Consider the following 18,765-nt stretch of genomic DNA (forward strand, 5'->3'; position numbering starts at 1 on the left):
TTCCCTCCCACCAGGGGTCCCCAACAGAGGCCAGTGGGAAACTCTTCAGTGTATGTAGATCCTGTCGGAGACCGCTCCGGGCAAGTGGGTCATGATCTGCATTCGAAGCCACCAGTAGTAGTCCATGGGGTGGTAGCGAGTGTAGGGCGTGGCAGAGGTCAGAGCATGGGTGACGGCCTTGATGACAGGGGATGTGTCTGTGGAGCCACTGTTACAGTAGGTCTCCATCTTGGCGATCTTCTCATCAAAGTACTTCCTGCCATAGTCCTTGCGCACCACCTCAGGCAGTTCTTCCCACATCTTATTGGCAATGGCCTGGATCCGCTCAGGGCTATAGAGGCTGGTGGCAGCAATGAAGTTGCCAGGCTCCACCACACTGACCTTCACGCCCAGCGGGTACATCTCGTAGCGCAGGCAGTCAGAGAAAGCCTCCACCCCGAACTTGGTGATGCAATATGGGGAGCGGGCTGGGTTGGCCATGCGGCCCAGCATGCTGCTGATGTTGACAATGCGACCTACAGAGGGAGACGGCAAACACCTGCTCAGGAGGCACTGCCTGGTGGGGCAGAGGGCCGAGGGCCCGGCATGTTTCCAGAGGCCTGGCTGCAACTGGCTTCCTGGCCCTGACACCTGTTTTGCTGCCTGTCAGGCTGGGGCCTGGACTTCTGAACCACCCAGGGTCAAGGGGTCTTCTCATTTATAGTCAGCTCAGGCCCACATGTCAGGATGAACCTCCCTGATATTTCCCAGGCAGCTGACTGTGCCAGGCAGGACACGGGAAGAGCAAAGAGCAGGCTGCATACGAGGAAGGCACACAGAATGGGCAAATTTCTATCACCTGCCAGGGCTCCAGCTGCAAGCAGGCAGGGCCAGGGTTCTGCACCTGATTTCAGGGCTAGGCCATGTGGACAGGGTCTCCGGCACCGGAAGAGAGTGGTGACCTCAAGAGGCTTTCCCACAGACCCAGCCTTGGGTAGTGGGATACAGGTGGAGCTGATCCAAGTAAGCCCAAGCAGACCTGGGACCTGCTTGCCCTGGGTGTGCACTCAGCAAGTTAAGGCACAGCCTCATCCTAGACACTGTGGGGAGGGCAACTTTCAGAAAATTCTAAGCTGGAAGTCACTGGAGGGTTGGGGTTTTCTTCTAAAATCCTACAGCTGCTCTCTGGGTTCATCCTATCACTGCCGAAACTTTGGGATAGACCGTATGGATTATGCCCTTTTTTCCATTATTGTTTGCTATCTCGGGAGAAAATCTGAATCAGTCACTTCCTAACCAACTGACACGGTTTGAGTGTTTTGTCTGGTTCCAGATTTCTAATCCTGTTACTATCACTGTATTTTACTTACAACCACAATCATCTTATTTTTTAACTGTGGCACAGTAACTCATAGAACGGATATACCAAAATTTACTTAACCACACCTCTGTTGATAGTTGATGTGCACACTCTGTGCTCTGTGAACAAGGGTGGTTATTTCTCTAGATTAGGTCCCGAGAGTGGGATTATTGCTGTTAATTTTTCAGCCTATGAGACTGCTGACCTCTTAGCGGCCCTTCTTCCTGAGAATCACACATCCCTTTCCATCTGCCTGGCCATGGCACCTCCACTTACCACCATCCACAAGACCTGCACAGCCCCTGAGAGTCAGGTGCTCAGCCTCACCGGGGAACGGATGCTGGATCTGCTGAGACCAAGTTCCATACTAAGCAAAGAAGAAAAGGTGGGGCAAGAGGAAGATCCCTTTCCAACTCACCTTTGGCCCTTCGGATGAGGGGCAGAAAGGATTTTGTCATCCGCACCGTGCCCCAGAGATTCACTTCTGCCACCTCCTTGTAGGTCTCCATGCTGGTGAACTCCACCTCTCCGAAAGTCGAGATGCCCGCGTTGTTGACCAGGCCCCACATGCCTGGACAGGATGGGACAGAACTGCAGTCACCACCTAGCCTTGGCCTCAGACCTCACCCATCAGCCTGCAGCCCATCCCCCTCCCTGCTCCTGTCCCTTTCCCCCCAAACTTGCCACTTCCTATCCAAGGCTCTTGGGACACTTTCTAGACTCACCAAGAATAACAGGAGACCAAGAGGACGAAAGTGCTGGCTGTGACGCTCCCTTAAGTCTAAAAGGTCCAATCATCATCTTGCTTCTACCTGCATTGACTCTCTGGGCCCCACCATGACCCAGCCCTGCCAGGTGCCCTCAGTCCTGAGTCCCACATCAGCTAACTCGTTTCCACTCTGGTCCATGCAGTCACGTCCTCGCACCCTGCACCCCGCACCGAGTATTCATCCCTGCCTCTGCAACTTCACCTGAATTCACCCTCCTGCCGGAAGCCAGGAGAACCACAGGAGTCTTCCAGGTCAAGCCTTCTCTGGAGGTCAAGGGAGGGACCCAGCCTCCAAGGTCACATAGCAGTGAGAGGCTCAGCTAAGGCTTGACCTCAGGCCGAGCCCCAGTCCTACTCCACCCTGAGACCCTTCTGATCATTACTGCATTCTCTGATCTCCCTGCTGGGAACCACGCACTATTTGCTGGTTACCACTGGTAAGCCCCAGTGTATACATACACCTGATCTTTGCAGGTAGAGAACCCCCCTCAGCCTTGTGTGGTCCCAGGTGGAGTACGGAATCGGAGCAAACGTACACTCTGAGTATACTTGGGTTGACTGTTTCCGGCAAGACCAGCTAGGGGAGAGCTGGTTTCTGTAGACTCAGTGAACACTGGTGCTGGAAGGATACTTGGAGCTCTGACAACTACTTTTACAGCCAGGGAAGCAGAGGCCCTGAGGAGAAGGGACTGGCTTCAGGGTGCCCCAGAAGTCAGAGGCAGAGCTGAACTGGGGAAAGTGGCACCGAGGAGGCGGCCTTGACTTGCAGGGCCCTCTGAGTTCTGTTTTTGGGGGGCCAGGGCTGGATGGGCTGGAGCCTCAGGGCAGAGCTGTCCTTCAGGGCCTGTCCTCCTGCTGCCTGTGGGAACCCTGGCCCTGCTTCACTTTCCAAGTTAATCATGGAAATGAGTTTGTGTAAATGACAGAGTGATTGGTCTCTCGCTGCTTTTCTTCCGTGTTACCCAAATTAAAGCTTCAGCTGACCTCTGGTGCCTTCTCCTTCAATTACAGAGAATTAAGGACATTTATTAAGAGACGAAATTGCTGGTTAACAAAGTGCTCATGAAGCTGTCACTCCCACTCCCCACAGCGGCTGAGCGGACGCCTCAGGCTCTCAGGTCTCACCAGTGACCCCGCAGTGACGCAGCCACTACAACCCCCACCCTGCAGACCTCCCCGGGAAGTCTTCACCCCTCTCTTCTTCCCAGGAAGGGCAGGAGGCCTCCCGCCACCTGACAAGGCTGACACTTCACCCTCCACCTTCCAAACCATAAGCCATCACTCCTTGTCCCTTTTTTATGCAACCTCAACCCTTCCCTTGCCCCTGACTCCCTCCCTTCAGCCTTATACCCATTAGATGCTCAATAAATGTTTGTCAGATGAATGCATGTCTACAAATACCATGTCTCAACACTCTAAAGAACCTTCTCTTAACCACGCTACCTCCTCACACCGCTGTCTGCTCTCCTTCCCTCCACGGCCCATTTCTCGGCTCCCCTGGGCTCCAGCCCTGCTGCTGCTCCATGGTGTCTGCGGTGCTACCTGCTGAGGATGTCACCGTCCCCCCTCATCCCTCCCTCCCATCTTCACTCCCCTCAACCTCCCACAGTATGAGCATGACTCATGGTGCCTGACATTCACTCCTCCCTTGGCATTAATGATACCCAAGCATCTCCTCCATCCTCCCTGACACCCTTCTTCTACCTGCCCCCTAAATACAGGTGTCCACCAATGTCCTGTCCTACACCACCTTCTCTCAAATTATACTTGGTGCTCAGGCAGCCTCGTCTTCTTTACGTTCATGGACATTTCCAGCTGCTTTGTGTTTGATTCACACAGGACAGTATCACACTTAAAATGCATACAGGTTTTTTTTTTTTTTTTTCCAACTAAAAACTAATTACATCTGACACTGATATCCAAAAAAGTGTAATTGAACTTGGCCTGTGGAAGCACATTGCTCCTGGATTACAGCTCTGCTGACTTGATAAGCAATAACAGTTTACAGACCTAGGAGCTCTCTGGAGTCCTCAGCCAACATTCCAAACCCACTCACAGTGAACATTCCTGCTGTTTTCCTGTGACAGCCCCGTCACATCACCGCCTCTGCGTCAAGGGTTCCCATGTACCCCTTGCACTCATGGCTCTCTAACCCCGGTCTCCTCCTCCTGATGGGCACTTTCACCTCAATGCCCCCCAGGGCCCCAGCACCCCCGACCCACAGCAACACGTCACTCTCCAGCTGCTCCAGCCCGCACCTCCTCTTTGCTAACAGCCTCACTTTCATCTGGTTCCTCACTTCTCCCCCCATCTATGAGTACTGATCAAGAGTATCAGTTGATATTACTGATCAGTTGATACTATTGATCAAGATCAAAAGGACAGCTGCCAGCCCCTGAATAAGCACTTTGCATGCATTCATTCAGATACTAAGTTGTCCCAGGTCTGGATGAGGCAACTGAGGCTCAGGGAGGTTAAGCACCCTGCTCAATGTCATCCAGCTAACAGGTGGACAGGATAGAAAACACAGCCCTCATGCTCAACTCTGTGCTGCTGTTGGCTTCCTCTGCTGTCACAGAATCGGTGTCTTCTTTCCTCTTTCCACAGCGTTACTCTGGGTCCTGGTGGCCTCCCTCCAGTATCATTGGAGAAGACTCTCCCAGGTCTCCTTGTCACAGCCTCTGTCCTCCACCTCCATCCTGATAGGCCGGTCAGCCACACTGTCCTCTATCAGTCACTTCCCCCTCTGATAATTCCCTTCCACAGGGGGTATGTGAGGCCTCCTTTGCCAGGCTTCTTGTTTTGCCCTCTGGAAGCCTGAGCCACCTACGCTCCTGCCTCATGCTCCACCCCGCCCTGCTGCTCCCTGGCTCTGCTCAGTGCCCCGTCCCTCAGCCGGAGATGAGAGCAGCTTTTGCTGACTTTCTGCCCATGGTGCTGCGGCAGTCAGATCTAGGTGTGAGCACCGGATCACTCACAGGCACTTCTCCCACTTCACAGATGGGCAAGCTGAGGCCCACACAGAGGAACATACAAGCCTAAGGTCACACTTCTAGTAAGAGATGAAGCCCACAATAACTCCAGTCTTCTTACTCCCAGACTGAGGGAGTCCCAGATGGAGGACAGGGTCTTCCCTATCTGTGGCATAATGTCCCCGGTGCTATAACTGTTCCAAATAGGTCCTGCCATGAAGCCACCAACTTACGCTTGGCTGGTGTCGCACCACAAACTCCTCCTGCCAGGTCAAACCCTTACTGGTGCTCAGCACACTACCAAGCATACAGCAGGTACTCAATAAGTATCTATGGACTGTGAGGTTAAGTGATGGTTGCAAGATCGGGCCTGCCGGTTGGCTCACTGACTTAGCCTTTCCCTGGGGTGCAGGTGGGCAGTGCTGGTTACAGGCTCCAGGTGTCCATCCAGTCACTCAATAGTTCTGCTGGTGAGCACAGATGGCTCACCTGCCCTGATCACACAATCCCCTTCATCTCACCCCCCTGAGCCTGGCTCCCGTGGCTTTGACAGATACTGTTCCACGGAGCCAACGTGAAGGGCACCAAACTCCTCATCAAAATGTACGCTCCACTTGTCCCGGTTAGGATCCTGTCTGGGTGGTGAGTTGGAAGCAGCCACCCACTTAGGAACCGCAGGCTGATCTGAAAGCCCCAGAGGGCGCCACCTGGAGCTCAAGGACAGCATTGCCCGAGAAGGGGAGAACTGCAGGGGCTTTACCAGGAAAAAAAACGGCCCTTGGGGTGGGGTTGGGGGCCACAGGGAAGGAAGAGAGGTGGAGGGAGAAGTAGGGAGAGAGAGAGAGACCTGGACAACCACATGTCTGACAGATTTATTACCTTTTTCAGACCGAAAAATCTTCAAATCTTTTTCCAGAAAAGGCAGTATTGGTTAAGTAAGGTCATGGTGTGGTTTATCAGCCCTCATTGAAATGCGTCATGAGGGAAAATGCAGTAGGGAAAAGTTTACGCATCGAGGCGGTACTAGGCTTTGAGCTCAATGTGGCTCCGGGTCTACCCTGCCTTGCCTGTTAAGCTAAACGGCCAGACTAATACAGGGAACCGAAACAGTCCTGCCCTGGTGGCAGGGGACAAAGATCAGGATCCTGGGCAGCCCCCAGCTCTGGTGCAGCCCCACTCTGTGCTCAGGTCTACAGTGATGATTTCTTTCTGTGGGCATTTTAAATCACCACAAACCCTCAGGCTGCAATGAAGTGGCTTTATGGTGCTGAATGCAGCTGTTTTCCTGCCTAATCGCTTATGAAGGCAACATCCTGGCAGTCGGGGAAGGTGGGCATGAGGAGGATTTACCACTGGGGAGGGGTGAGGCAGGCTGTTCCTCTCAAGCTGATAATCATGCCAGTGGGACCCATATCCTGCCTTTTCTCAATGGGACAGGAGCCCTGGCTTTGCCTGCTAATTATTAAACAGATGTTCAGTGAGTTAGGGAATTCACAGGCCTCTCCTCAGAAAGCAGAGAGACCTGGCCATGGTCAGCCTTGGGATGGGGGCAGCACTGAGCTGACAAGGTGACACATCAGCGACAGGCTGGCAGGCCAAGCAACAGCTTCTCCGATAGCCACACAGCACAGGAGTCTCTGAGGCAGCTGCTGGCCGGTGACAGCATCTCCGCCTGCCTGATAAATGCTCAACAGGGCCCAGCACAGGCCCTGGTGCCCTCCCCTCCTCCCTACTAGTGCTTGAAGTCACCATTCAGGAGAGCTGCCCCCACCCCATTCTGTGGAAAAGCAGAGAACTGAATGAGGTTCTCTTTCTGCATGGTCTATCAGGAAACTCAAAGGTAAATGTCTTAGGGGCACCTGGGTGGCTCAGTCGGCTGAGCGTCCGGCTTCGGCTCAGGTCATGATCTCATAGTTCGTGAGTTCGACCCCGCATCAGGCTCTGTGTTGACAGCTCAGAGCCTGGAGCCTGCTTCCGATTCTGTGCCTCCCTCTCTCTCTGCTCCTCCCCCACTCATGCTCTGTCTCTCTCTCTCTCTCAAAAATAAATAAACATAAAAAAAAAACAAAACGGTAAATGTCTTAGATGAAGCAAGTAGCCCAGAATGCAGCACCATCACGGCTGTGTACTTCATGAATGGTGTCTCCTCTCACTTAGGTCCTCCATGAGCCGAACTGGGAGGAGAGCTAAGTCCTTATGTTACAGGAACTTTCTGTACCATGTGACCTTGTTAGCTACTGGCCCTCAAACTTTTTGTTCCTTCAGCTTCCGTGCCCAGTACCCACCTTCTCTGCCAGCTGCCTCTCCCCCTCTCGTCCCCTGACTGCTTATGTTTCCAGGAGTCCCTCTGTATCCGCACCCCCCCCCCCCCGCACCCCAGCCTCACCTCCCGGCCTGGACATCTGGTCTCCACGCGGACATTCCCCCAGGGTGTCCCATGGGCACTCCCCATCCCTCAACTTGCTCCTCCAGTGGGGGGCACCAGGTGACAGGAGAGGCCTCATGCCCCTCCCTCATCCCCACATGCATCCGTCACCAAGTCCAGCCAGGTGTGCCTTCCCGAATCTGATCCCTCCTCATCTGTAACACCCACTGCCCTCGTTCAGCACTCCTGCACTCCCTTTAAATCCACCCTCCACACTGCCGTCACAGTCCCCAGACTGACCAGGTCATTCCCCTCAGAAAATCCCCTTCAGTGGCTCCCACAGGCCTCAAGAGAGTGACCATGCTCCCTTGCCTGGACCCCAGGCCCTGGACGACCTCCCTCTTCAGCCCCATTTCCTGCTCCCGCCTCCACCAGACTTGTCCCCTGGCTCATCCCCTGGCACATGCCGTGTGCTTCTCACCATCGTTCACGCTCTCCCCTCCTCCTGGAATGCCCTCCTGCGCTCTGCCACAATTTGCTTTCAACAACCAGCTCCCCACCCCTCTGAAGACTGGGCTGTGTCCTTCTGTTGTGTGTTGCTCCCTGAGAGGGGATTTGGAAATCATCGGGGCTAGCCCCCCAATAAACTGTGAGGTCCTTGGGGACAGGAACTGTGCCTTGGTCATCTCTGTGTCCCCAGCACTTGGTCTGGCACCAGGCCCAGAGTGGGCATCCAATGAGCACTGTCTGAACGGACCTGAACCAGCACTCATCCATTCATCTCTTCTAGAGGTTTAAAAAAAAAAATTTTTTTTTAGCATCTATTTATCTTTGAGGAAGAGAGAGAGAGAGAGAGACAGAATGCAAGCAGGGGAGGAGCAGAGATAGAGGGAGACATAGGATCTGAAGCAGGCTCCAGGCTCCGAGCTGCCAGCACAGAGCCCGACACAGGGCTCGAACCCACGAACCACGAGATCATGACCTGAGGCGAAGTCGGACACTTAACCAACTGAGCCACCCAGGAGCCCCATTTCTAGAGATTTTTAAACCACCTCTGGCTTTATTTCGCATTGCCTTATTGCATGTGTGTGTTTAATTTAACCCACTGCCTCCCACTGGGCAAGAGGAAGAGCTTAAACAACAGGGAAAGTAGGCTTTTGGCAGGACACAAGTAAATGGGGCGTAGTTTTTAGGAAAGGTGCCCTTGGGACGGCTAGTGCACTACCCCTGCTGCCCCAAGGCGCCCCTTACCTTTCTCAGGGTCCTCCAGGCTCGAGCGGACAATCTCCACCACTTTGTCCACTTCCTCACTTTTGCAGACATTGAGCTGAACAGTTCTTAGTCGATCGCTCTTCAAGCTGTCCAGCTCCTTGACCCCATCATTTCCTTTGTCCTGAGGAGGAGAGAGGAGCTGCTTCAACAACTTCCTTCCTACCCTGCCTCCAGGATGAGGACCAGGGCCAAGGCCCTGCCAAAGCCTGGGCTTACTAACAACTGCAGGAAACGGTCTCTGGAGACCCACTGGGGCTGTTCAACCAGCAGGCGGTTCTATTCAACCCTAGTACTGATGACAAATCAGGCCAAACCAAATGCCCTAGCTCAAGCCCCCAGGAGAAAGACTCACTGGCAGGAGTCTTTCTCTAAGCAAAGGTTGCAGACTCAGTACCTGCCCCGGCCAGGCATGTGGGTATCAGATTAATGGGGAGGGTGGGGACTTAGGAATGAAGAATGTGCCTTCCTCTCAACCCCTGCCAGCTGCTGCCCATGTGGGTATGTATGTAACATAGAGTTGCCAGATGCTCAGATTAGGATTTCCTAATTTTTTAAGTTTATTTTGAGAGAGAGAGTGTGCAAGAGAGGGCATGTGTGCACATGAGGGAGGGGCAGAGAGAGAGGGATGAGAGAATCCCAAGCAGGCTCCTCACTGTCAGTGCACAGCCTGACACAGGGCTCAATCCCACGATCCCATGAACCATGAGATCATGACCTAAGCTGACACCAAGAGTCAGATGCTTAACTGACTGAGCCACCCAGGTGCCCAGGATTTCCTAATTTTTTAAGTGTCGGCAACTTACATTAAAAAAAAAAAAACAAAACGACATAGGCCAAAGCACATCCACAGGCCATATGTGACCAGTGGGCTGCCAGTTTGTCACCTCTGTTCTAAGACAAGGGCCTGTCACCACCAAGATGGTCAGAGGCCAAAGCAGGCTCTAATTCCAGCTCAGTCACTACTCAGGCTCAGGTACTCTGGTGCATCCTTTAACAGGTGCCCAGTTTTTCCAGCTTAGAAATAAGGACACTGCCACCTGTCCTGATTTGCTCAGGTTAACGGAATGAGGAAATCATCTTTATTTAAAGCCTGCTAAACTATAAAGCGCTATGCAAATCCAGGTATTCTTAAACATGAGAAAGCAAACATTTCTTGGGCCTCCATCATGTTCTTAGCCCTGTGCTAAGAACTGGAGACACAAAAATAAATAACTCAGCCCCTGTTGTCAAAGAGGCACCTTGTAAGGAAGGGAGCAGATGCATCAGCAAACAACACAGGCAGTATTTGCTGCATTGAAACCTTGCAAGAGGTGAGAGACTGCACAGAAGGTGGGACAGACAGGGAAGGCCTTTCAAGAACAGTGACAGCTGAGGCCATGAACCAGAGGGGCCCTGGGGATGGGACATCTCAGGCATAGGAAAGTCCTTTTCAGGCAGAGCAGATAAGGAAATGGTTGCACATGCGGCTGGGGAGGTGGGCGGCGGTCTTCTTGGGGGCAGTGGTGAGCTGCTGGAGGGTGTGGATAAAAGCAGGCATCATTTACTGAGTGTTTACCGTGCTCCCCACTGTGCTAAGCACTTGCCGTGCATTTCTCATTAGCCCTCACATCATGAGGCCGGTTGTATTACCATATTTCATCTATTCTATAATCCACATTTTTTCCACCATAGGGATCAGCTACAATGGATGTGAAAGTCAAACACTGTCCATTACAGTTTGATTGACAGTGACTTTCTTAGTGGTGCATGAAACGGTAACGCATCTTATAAGAGGACTACATAGCTGCCAGATGCTGACGTGAGGGAGCTATCCTTACTCCCAGCCAAGGGCTTGCCTGAGCTACAAGCAGTACTGAAGCAAACATCCTCAGCAAGGGCAAGAGTAGGAAGCACAAGGATGTCAGCATATGTCAGCGGTGAAAACTTCTCTACAAATTAGGCTGAGCCTCATTAAGTGGTCTGAACCACGAGGACCCTAACCCCAAGGCTGGACACTCTGCACATGCATGTCAGAGGGACAAAAGAGAGAATGGCGAAGGGACTATGTCAAATGGGGCCAAAGGTGCTGGAGATAATCACTCTGGAGAGAGACTTGGGGAGAACAGGACAGTGAGGGAGCAGACTTGTCCCACGCAGCCCACAAAACAGAAGCAGGGCCAGGAAGAAACTCAGCCCAAAACAAGAAGTGACTTTCACAGTCCACGGATGGTGTAGACTGCCCAGGAGCTCAGACAGTGAGGGTGGAGGTCATGGGGCGGAACGTGGTGCAGAGAAAACCCAGGCAGGAGACAGAAGGCCAGGCTGATCCCCCCCCACCCCCCACTAAGATCTCCTACACCCCGAAACAGTCACCCTCTACAGGGAGCCTCCCCTGAAAGAAGCAACATGTGTAGCCCTTCCTAGACAACACGACAGGTGTTCCATCTACAGGTAGAGCTTCTGCTGCCGTTCCCACAGACGGCTCCACCAGCAAAGAACTCCCTGGGACGACACCATCTTCAGGCCTGGAGGTGGGAGGGGCTGGTGCCCACAGACACCTCTCTCTTCCCCAGACAGCACGCAGGTACCACAAAAACACGTGTCTTGTGTTCATGCAGTCTTCATGTCATGCTTCCTCGAATGCCCCTCAGAGCAGAGCCCAAGTGGTCTGAGTGCCCAAGGGGTGCTGACGCCTACTTCCACCGGGAGAGGCACCCATGGGTCCTGTCTTCTTCCTGGGCTTTGTTAACCCTGCTACCACCTTTCAGCAACTCTCAGACCCCACACCAGACCTCTCCTTGAGCCTCTAGCCAGCATTGAGCCAATGTCCCTGAAATCCCCAGGGGAGACTCCTCATCCATGTCAGGGGGCCCACATGAACTTAGTTTGGTAACAGAGCAGCTAACAGCCTTCCCCCAGAGAAACTGGGGGTTAACCTCACTGCTCACAGCTTTGGGCTCAGCATTCAGGACCCCAGGAGAGAAACCCACCTCCTACCTTCACCTGACAGATGTCCCCAAGAGTTCTCATTACTCTGAGCAGCCTTCACATCCTGCTCCTGACAGCCACGTCAGCAGGGACACCACGACCGTCAGTTTACCTCCAGCTGTTTGGAGCTGTTTCAGCCCAAGGGCTGCAGACCAGGGCAGCTGGTCCTCTTCCAGATCCACCTGTCCTTAGTCCAAGGCCACACTCCCTGGCTCCAGGGTTTTTGTGTCTTCGTCTTCATCTGTCCTGCTGCTCAGGGACAAGCTTTCAGTCCTGCTGTGCTGGTGCCTATGTAACTGGTTTACTAATAAACCCACTTCTTTCACTATCCCTTTATTATTTTTTTAACGTGTATTTATTTTTGAGAGACAGAGAGAGACAGAGCACGAGCAGGGCAGGAGCAGAGACAGAGACACACAGAATCTGAAGCAGGCTCCCGGCTCTGAACTGTCAGCATAGAGCCCAACGCAGGGCTTGAACTCACCAACCGTGGGATCATGACCTGAGCCACAGTCAGACACTTAACCGACTGAGCCACCCAGGTGCCCCTTTCACTATCCCTTTAAATTCATCTGTCAGCTCTCTTTCTACCCCTGGATGAAATCTCAGGCAATTCTTGTAGCGATTCCACACACTCTCAGATAATAGAGCCTCTTTGTTTGACTTAGGGTGCCCAGCCTGGTTTGAAGACCCAAACCCTCAAACTTGTATCCAATTTAAAACCTGCCCTGACCCAGGCCTGAGGGAGTGCAGAAAACCCACGGGATGCAGGTAGGGGTGAAGATTGTCTTTCTCCCTGTTTTCTAGCTCCGCCTCACCTGTGCCTTAATCTCTGACCCTTTCTGGGGTGGGATCCAGGGGCTGGCAAATTAGGGGGCAAGACTGTAGTCTTCAGAGGCTGGTACTCCTGCTGTCTTGCTGTCCATGCCCTGGGACAGCAGGTGCACAAGAGCTGGCCCTCCCTTCTTGGGGTGCTTTTGTGGGTTCTGCAGGGATCCCTCCCCTGGACATCTCCTGTGCCTCTTCTCCCTCAGCCTCGGCTTCAGTGAGGCAGCCCTTTGGCTGGGGCCACATGGGTGCTCCTAGGAGTCTCACTGGATGGGCACCCTTATGATGACTCGGGGGAGCCCTCCCCCTTGTCCACATCAGGTCCAGGCAAGCGTGTCCTTCCGGGCAGAAGGACGACCCTTTCCTGGTACAGCGTTCTTTGCTCTGCCTCCAGATGAGCCACTCTGGCCTCATTATTGGGGCTCTAGACTTCGGTTGGTAAATAATAAGGTACCATTCTGTGGCCTCAGACTCCAGAGCATAAATGGTAAGCTCTCCAGGTAGCTTTTAAGTTTGTTTTTGTTTTTGTTTTTTTAATGTTTATTTTTGAGAGACCGTGAGCGGGGAGGAGTAGAGAGAGGGGGGACAGAGGATCCAAAGCGGGCTCTGTGCCCAGTGTGGGTCTTGAACTCACAAACTATAAGATCATGACCTGAGCCAAAGTTGGACACTCAACTGACTGAGCCACCCAGGCTCCCCGCTTTTTTTAATTTTAATTCCAATTAGTTAACATACAATGTTCTACTAGTTTCAGGTGTATATTACAGTGATTCAACACTTCCATACATCACCTGCTGGTCATCACAAGGGCACTCCTGAATCCCCATCACTTGTCCCCCCACCCCCAGCCCCGCCCCACTCCCTACTCCCCACCCTGGTAACCATCAGTTTGTTCTCCATGGTTAAGAGTCTGTTTTTCCTAGTACTTTTCTTGAAGTCCACCTCATTTTACTGGAGACCAGAAGGAAAATATCACAGCACATTAACAACTCTGTCCAACCTCTCCACCTCTTCCACCTCCACTTATTACCATCTTGAGGCAGGTGACGGACTAATCGTGGCAGGAAGGTTTTACAGACTCTCTAGCACCTCAAGGCAGGAGTGAGGACACTCAGCATGTTAAATGGGAGCAGTTAACGCACATATTAGAAACACTGAAGAGGAGCAAGCCTGGGGCATTGTAATAATCACAGGATGGGTAGCAAGAGCAGCTCGCAAGGGAAATGGAAGAAAAACCAAGAGAGCAGGTGTCCAAAAGGCAAGAAACAATGTGTAACAAACAAGAGTGGTTTGTTAGGTCAAAGCTGCTAATGGGTTGAGTATGATACGATCCGAGAAGTGGCCAATGGATCCAGCAAAATGAGGGCTGCCGGCATCCTTGATAAAAGCTGTTCAGAGGCATCCAGGGGCCTTCCTGGTTCCCTGCCTTCTTTTCCCAGCTGGTCTCCTCTCCCTCCAGGAGGGTTCTGGGCTTCACCTACCTCAAACTACTGACAGTGTCTAAGTATGCAAACTCCATCACAGGAACTCCTGTTTGTCCTTCCAGATGGCAATGAGATGCCACCTTGGCCTATCAAGCCTTCTCCCACTCCCAGAGAGAGGCAATCTGTCCCTTCTCTGATACAAGATCCACCCCCAATTCCATTTTCACCTCACACCACTCCCCCTCCCTCCCTCACTGCAGCCACAGAGGCCTCCTGCTGTTGTCTAATACACACAGGCACACACCCTGCTTGGGCTTTGGCTTGGCCATCCCTTCTTCCCCCTCAAACCTGCAAGCCTTGCTCCCTTACCCCTTACCTCCTTCCAATGTCACTTTCTCGGTAAGGACTTTCTTCCCTCTTTAAACTCAACACCCGCTCTACCAAATTCACCATCCATCTTCTTTCCTGTTTTATTTTTCTCCACAGCTTCAATATCCCATAGAAAAGCAATTTACATTTTTGTCTTCTCTATCTCCCTGTGCATCTCCCCTCCTCCACATAAGCTCCACAAGGGAGCATACCCTCCCTGAATTGGTATATGCTGTATCTCAAAAGGAGAACATTGTTAGCTCATAGTAGGTACTCAATAAATATTTGTCGGGTGAAAGAACAAATAAACAGAGTGGTGGGGCCCAAAGTCTAATCTAGATGGGTTGGAAATAAAATGGGAAGTAAACAGGCGAAAATATCTATTACAAACAACCCTCTGGGGATGCAGAGAAATAAGGTAGTAGCAGACACAGGATATGGGGTTGTGTCAGAGAGAGAGAGTGGGTGTGTGTGTGTATGTGTGTGCATGCACATGCAACCAAATGATTCAGTAGAGAGCGAGGAGTTAATGATGTAGGAGAGGAGAAACATCTCTGGAGCCAAGTCCTTGAGTTGGCCCAGGGACTGAGATAAGAGCATGTGGAGTGTTTGGGCACAGATGTAGTCAGAATCCACCATGTGGCTTAACATCGCAGAAGCAGGCTGGAAGACCGACCTCCTGTTTTCAATTCCTATAGCACTTCATCCCTGGTCTCTGGTGGCCCTGACTGCTTTCTGCTGTGCATAATTAATTCAAACCTCTAGTGACTTCTGTCTCCTCTAGCTTTTGACCAGAAAAGACAGACCATGACATCAAAATAGTCAAGAAGTAGCTCCAACAGACATAATCTGGCAATGACCTTGTCTGGTATTTTGAAGAAAATACCAGTCACTATATCAGAATCACTGCCGTGGGGGTGGACGGAATAAGAGCACCCAGTCCAACCCCCTTATTACAAGTAAGGGGCTCGGGGAGGGGAAGTGCCTAGTCCCGGGCTAGTGGCTGATACGGCACTAGAATCCAAGGTCATGACTCTCTCTCAAAAGCTCCTCTTCAGCACTCAGCAGCTTCTGTCCTGCAATGTGGAGTCAGGGTGCAGCCCCTGGGTCACTGGGTAAGCCACCATAATGGCACAGGTGTTTAAGACATGGAGAAGGAACTTCAAAGGCACAAAACATTCTGTGGCATCACAGCTCCTGCCAGGACCTGTTGAAGCAGGTCCACGTTATGCAGAGAACCCAGCTCCAAATATGCCCCACCCATCATCCCCAAATCCATTCTGAAACAGGTTTTTGCATGCACTATCACAGGGAGTAGGCATTGGTATGGCTTTTGGAGGCAGCAGTTTGGCAGATTTGAATGAAACCTAAAATCTGTACACCTTTTTCTACCCAATATTTTCATATCTAGAAATTTTTCCTAAGAATGACTAATGAAAATCATGCAAAGATATGTGTAAGACGATTCACTGTGGCTTTGATTTTAATAGCAAAAGTCACAAATAATGTGCACACATACGTTTTAGTTATTCTGGGGCAAGAGACTGCAGTAAAAACACTTGCCTTTTTTATATCATCCACTTCTGTCTGGTTTGAATCTATTATAAATATGTATTACTTTCATAATTCAAAAGAAGGAAAAATTAAAAAGACAAATAAACCCTCTCTGATTTGTGCCAGCACCATACTGTCTTGACGATTACAGCTTTGTAATACAGCTTTAAGTCCAGAAACCCTCTCTGATTTCGAAATATGTTCAAACCATGGCCATGCAAATTACTGTATTATTTGTGTTTGTTTATCTTATTGAACATGTACATTGGACAGGTATTGTTTTCACAGTATTAAACCTACTATAAAAAAATGCCTTCTCTGGATTCTTACTGCCTTCAAAATAAAGAAAAATATCTCATCTACTGAGAAGAGGCAGCAAATTATTCTAAATACCCATTCTTCCCTTCTTCTATAGCAGTAGAACTCCTAACTTTAAGCAGGGTACATACTATCTCCGAATATGGACTACATTTCCCAGCCTCCCTAGCAGCTAGGTAAGGCCATGTGACTAAGTTCTGGTCAACAGTGAGCGTGAAGGTTGCTAAATGGCAACTTCTGGGTCACTCATGCCTTTAAATACCAGGGCAGAACTCACAACAGAAGAAATGCAAATTAAAACTGTACTGGGATATATTTCTCACCTATCAGATTGGCAAAAATCAACAGCTTAAAGTACATGGGGTGCCTGGGTGGCTCAGTTGGTTGAGAGTCCAATTCTTGATTTCGGCTGGGGTCATGATCTGATTTGAGCCCCGTGTCGGGCTCTGCACCGACAGTGAGGAGCCTGTTCGGGATCCCTCTCTCTCTGCCCCTCCCTTGCTTGCACTCTCTCTCTCTCTCTCTCAAAATAAATAAAAGAAACTTCAAGTACACTGTTGGTGAAATTGTGTGGAAACAGACCCTCTCATACATTACTGGTGGGAATGTAAAGTTACACGGCCCCTATGATGACAAATGTGGAGATATCTTTAAAAAATGATGACATATTTTATTAACTCTTGACATACGGGTAATCTCATTCCTAAGAATTTACCCTAAGATAAACCCCCAACAAATACAAAAATACACATGCACGAAGTTATTCATTGTGGCATTATTTACAATTGCAAGATATTGAAAAATATTCTAAATGTTCATATATAGGAGATTGGTGGGGTAAACTATGGTCCAACCACACAATGGAGTACTACAATGTTGTTAAAAAAAAAAAAGTTAGGAAGATCTCTGTGAACTCACATGGAGTGATTTCTGGTATATTATAAAGGTTTTTTTTCTAAAAAAAAAAACTCAAAAAGGTCCATGCAGGATACAAACATTTGTGTGGGAAGGGGAAAATGAAAGAATGGGGTGGGAAAGATAGGAGGTAGAAGACTAACACTACTTTGAATGTATTTTTAATATAATTTGATGTTAGAACCTTAATGTTTTACATATTCCAACATTAAATTAACAAGAATGAAAGGAACAAAATACAAATAAATGAATCAAACTGTATTTAAAATAAAATAATGACAAAGAAAATAAAAAATTAATCCAAGTAACATTCATTCATTTTTTTTTTTAATGTTTATTCCTTCTTTGAGAGAGAGAGAGAGAGAGAATGACCAGGGGAGGGGCAGAGAGAGGGAGACACAGAATCCAAAGTAGGTTCCAGGCTCTGAGCTGTCAGCACAGAGCCTGGCATGGGGCTTGAACCCATGAACCACGAGATCATGACCTGAGCCCAAGTTGGATGCTTAACCGGCTGAGCCACCCAGGAGCCCCTCATTCACTCATTTATAATGAAGATCCTAATAGTTCCCATTAGGGCTCTACTGTCATTTAGTTTCCGATTTCTCTGTTGTTGGTCATTCAGGTTATTCCCAAGTTTTTATTATTACAAATAGTACTTCGATTATGGTCTTCATAGATAAATCTTTGGCTATATTTCTTATCATTTCTTTATGACTGTTTTCTTGGATGCTGTCCAAGTAACTTTTTTTTTTCCTGGTCCACGTTAACTTCTAAACACAGTTAATACATAAAAACACTTCAAAGAAATCTTAAGCTCTACTGCAGTAGACCTCCCTTCAAGACAATCTGCTGCAGGAGCAGTTGACTGAAGGTCTCTGGCTGCCTCATCTTCAGATCCACTGTAGCATGAATGCCATGGCCACGGCCATGCTGGCCTGAGCTGCTCTCAGCCAGTGGCCCAGCATGGCAGGAATACTGGGCCATTCCTGGTATACTTTACTTGGAGATGCCTAATCGTCCCAAATGAGACTCTCGGACTGGACCGCAGTCAGAAATTCTGCCTACCTAACCCTCCTTCCTTCCCACTGTTTTTCACAGAATGGCACCACAATCTAAAGGATTTTCCTGCCTTTTCCTGCCCTATTCCCCTTTAGCCATTACAGGCACTTCCCATATCAATCTCTTGCACATCTTATCCTATGGCGGCATCTGCTTCTTGGAGGAACTGAGCTGACACAACTTAGTAGGTTTTTGTTTGTAATGGTATGAATGTAGTATTCTGAAGCAATTGTGTGTGTATTATAGTATTAACCAAATGAGTAAATATATTGATATAGTTGGGGATCAATGTTCAAACTGCAGGAAAAGGAAGACAGAAATATGGGGGGCACCTGGGTGGCTCAGTCAGTTAAGCATCCGACTTTGCTTCAGGTCATGATCTCACGGTTCATGGGTTTGAGCCCTGAGCTGGGCTCTGTGCTGACAGCTCAGAGCCTGGAGCTTGCTTCAGATTCTGTGTCTCCCTCTCTCTCTGCCCCTTCCCTGCTCGTGCTCTCTCTCTCTCAAAAATAGATAAACATTTTTAAAAATTAAAAAAAAAGAAATATGGAATGAGGGAAGCAAAGAAGAATGCTGTAGTGTTGAACTGGAATAGAAGGTCAGTATAACCTCAT

At 50.1% G+C, this 18,765-nt stretch overlaps 1 protein-coding gene across 1 annotated transcript in view; it reads right to left on the reverse strand.

Moving 5' to 3' along the window:
* Positions 1 to 18,765, reverse strand: part of BDH1 (3-hydroxybutyrate dehydrogenase 1) — a 30,536-nt gene continuing 11,771 nt past the window's right edge. Inside the window, exons 4-6 of the mRNA XM_015541514.2 lie at positions 8,697 to 8,838; positions 1,758 to 1,910; positions 1 to 515 (exon numbers count right to left, since the gene is read on the reverse strand). Of these exons, the coding sequence (XP_015397000.2) occupies positions 46 to 515; positions 1,758 to 1,910; positions 8,697 to 8,838 (765 nt within the window). The 3' untranslated portion in view covers positions 1 to 45. The remainder of the gene's footprint in view (positions 516 to 1,757; positions 1,911 to 8,696; positions 8,839 to 18,765) is intronic.

The sequence above is a fragment of the Panthera tigris genome, chromosome C2 (genome assembly GCF_018350195.1).
Source record: "Panthera tigris isolate Pti1 chromosome C2, P.tigris_Pti1_mat1.1, whole genome shotgun sequence".
Taxonomy (NCBI): Eukaryota; Metazoa; Chordata; class Mammalia; order Carnivora; family Felidae; genus Panthera; species Panthera tigris.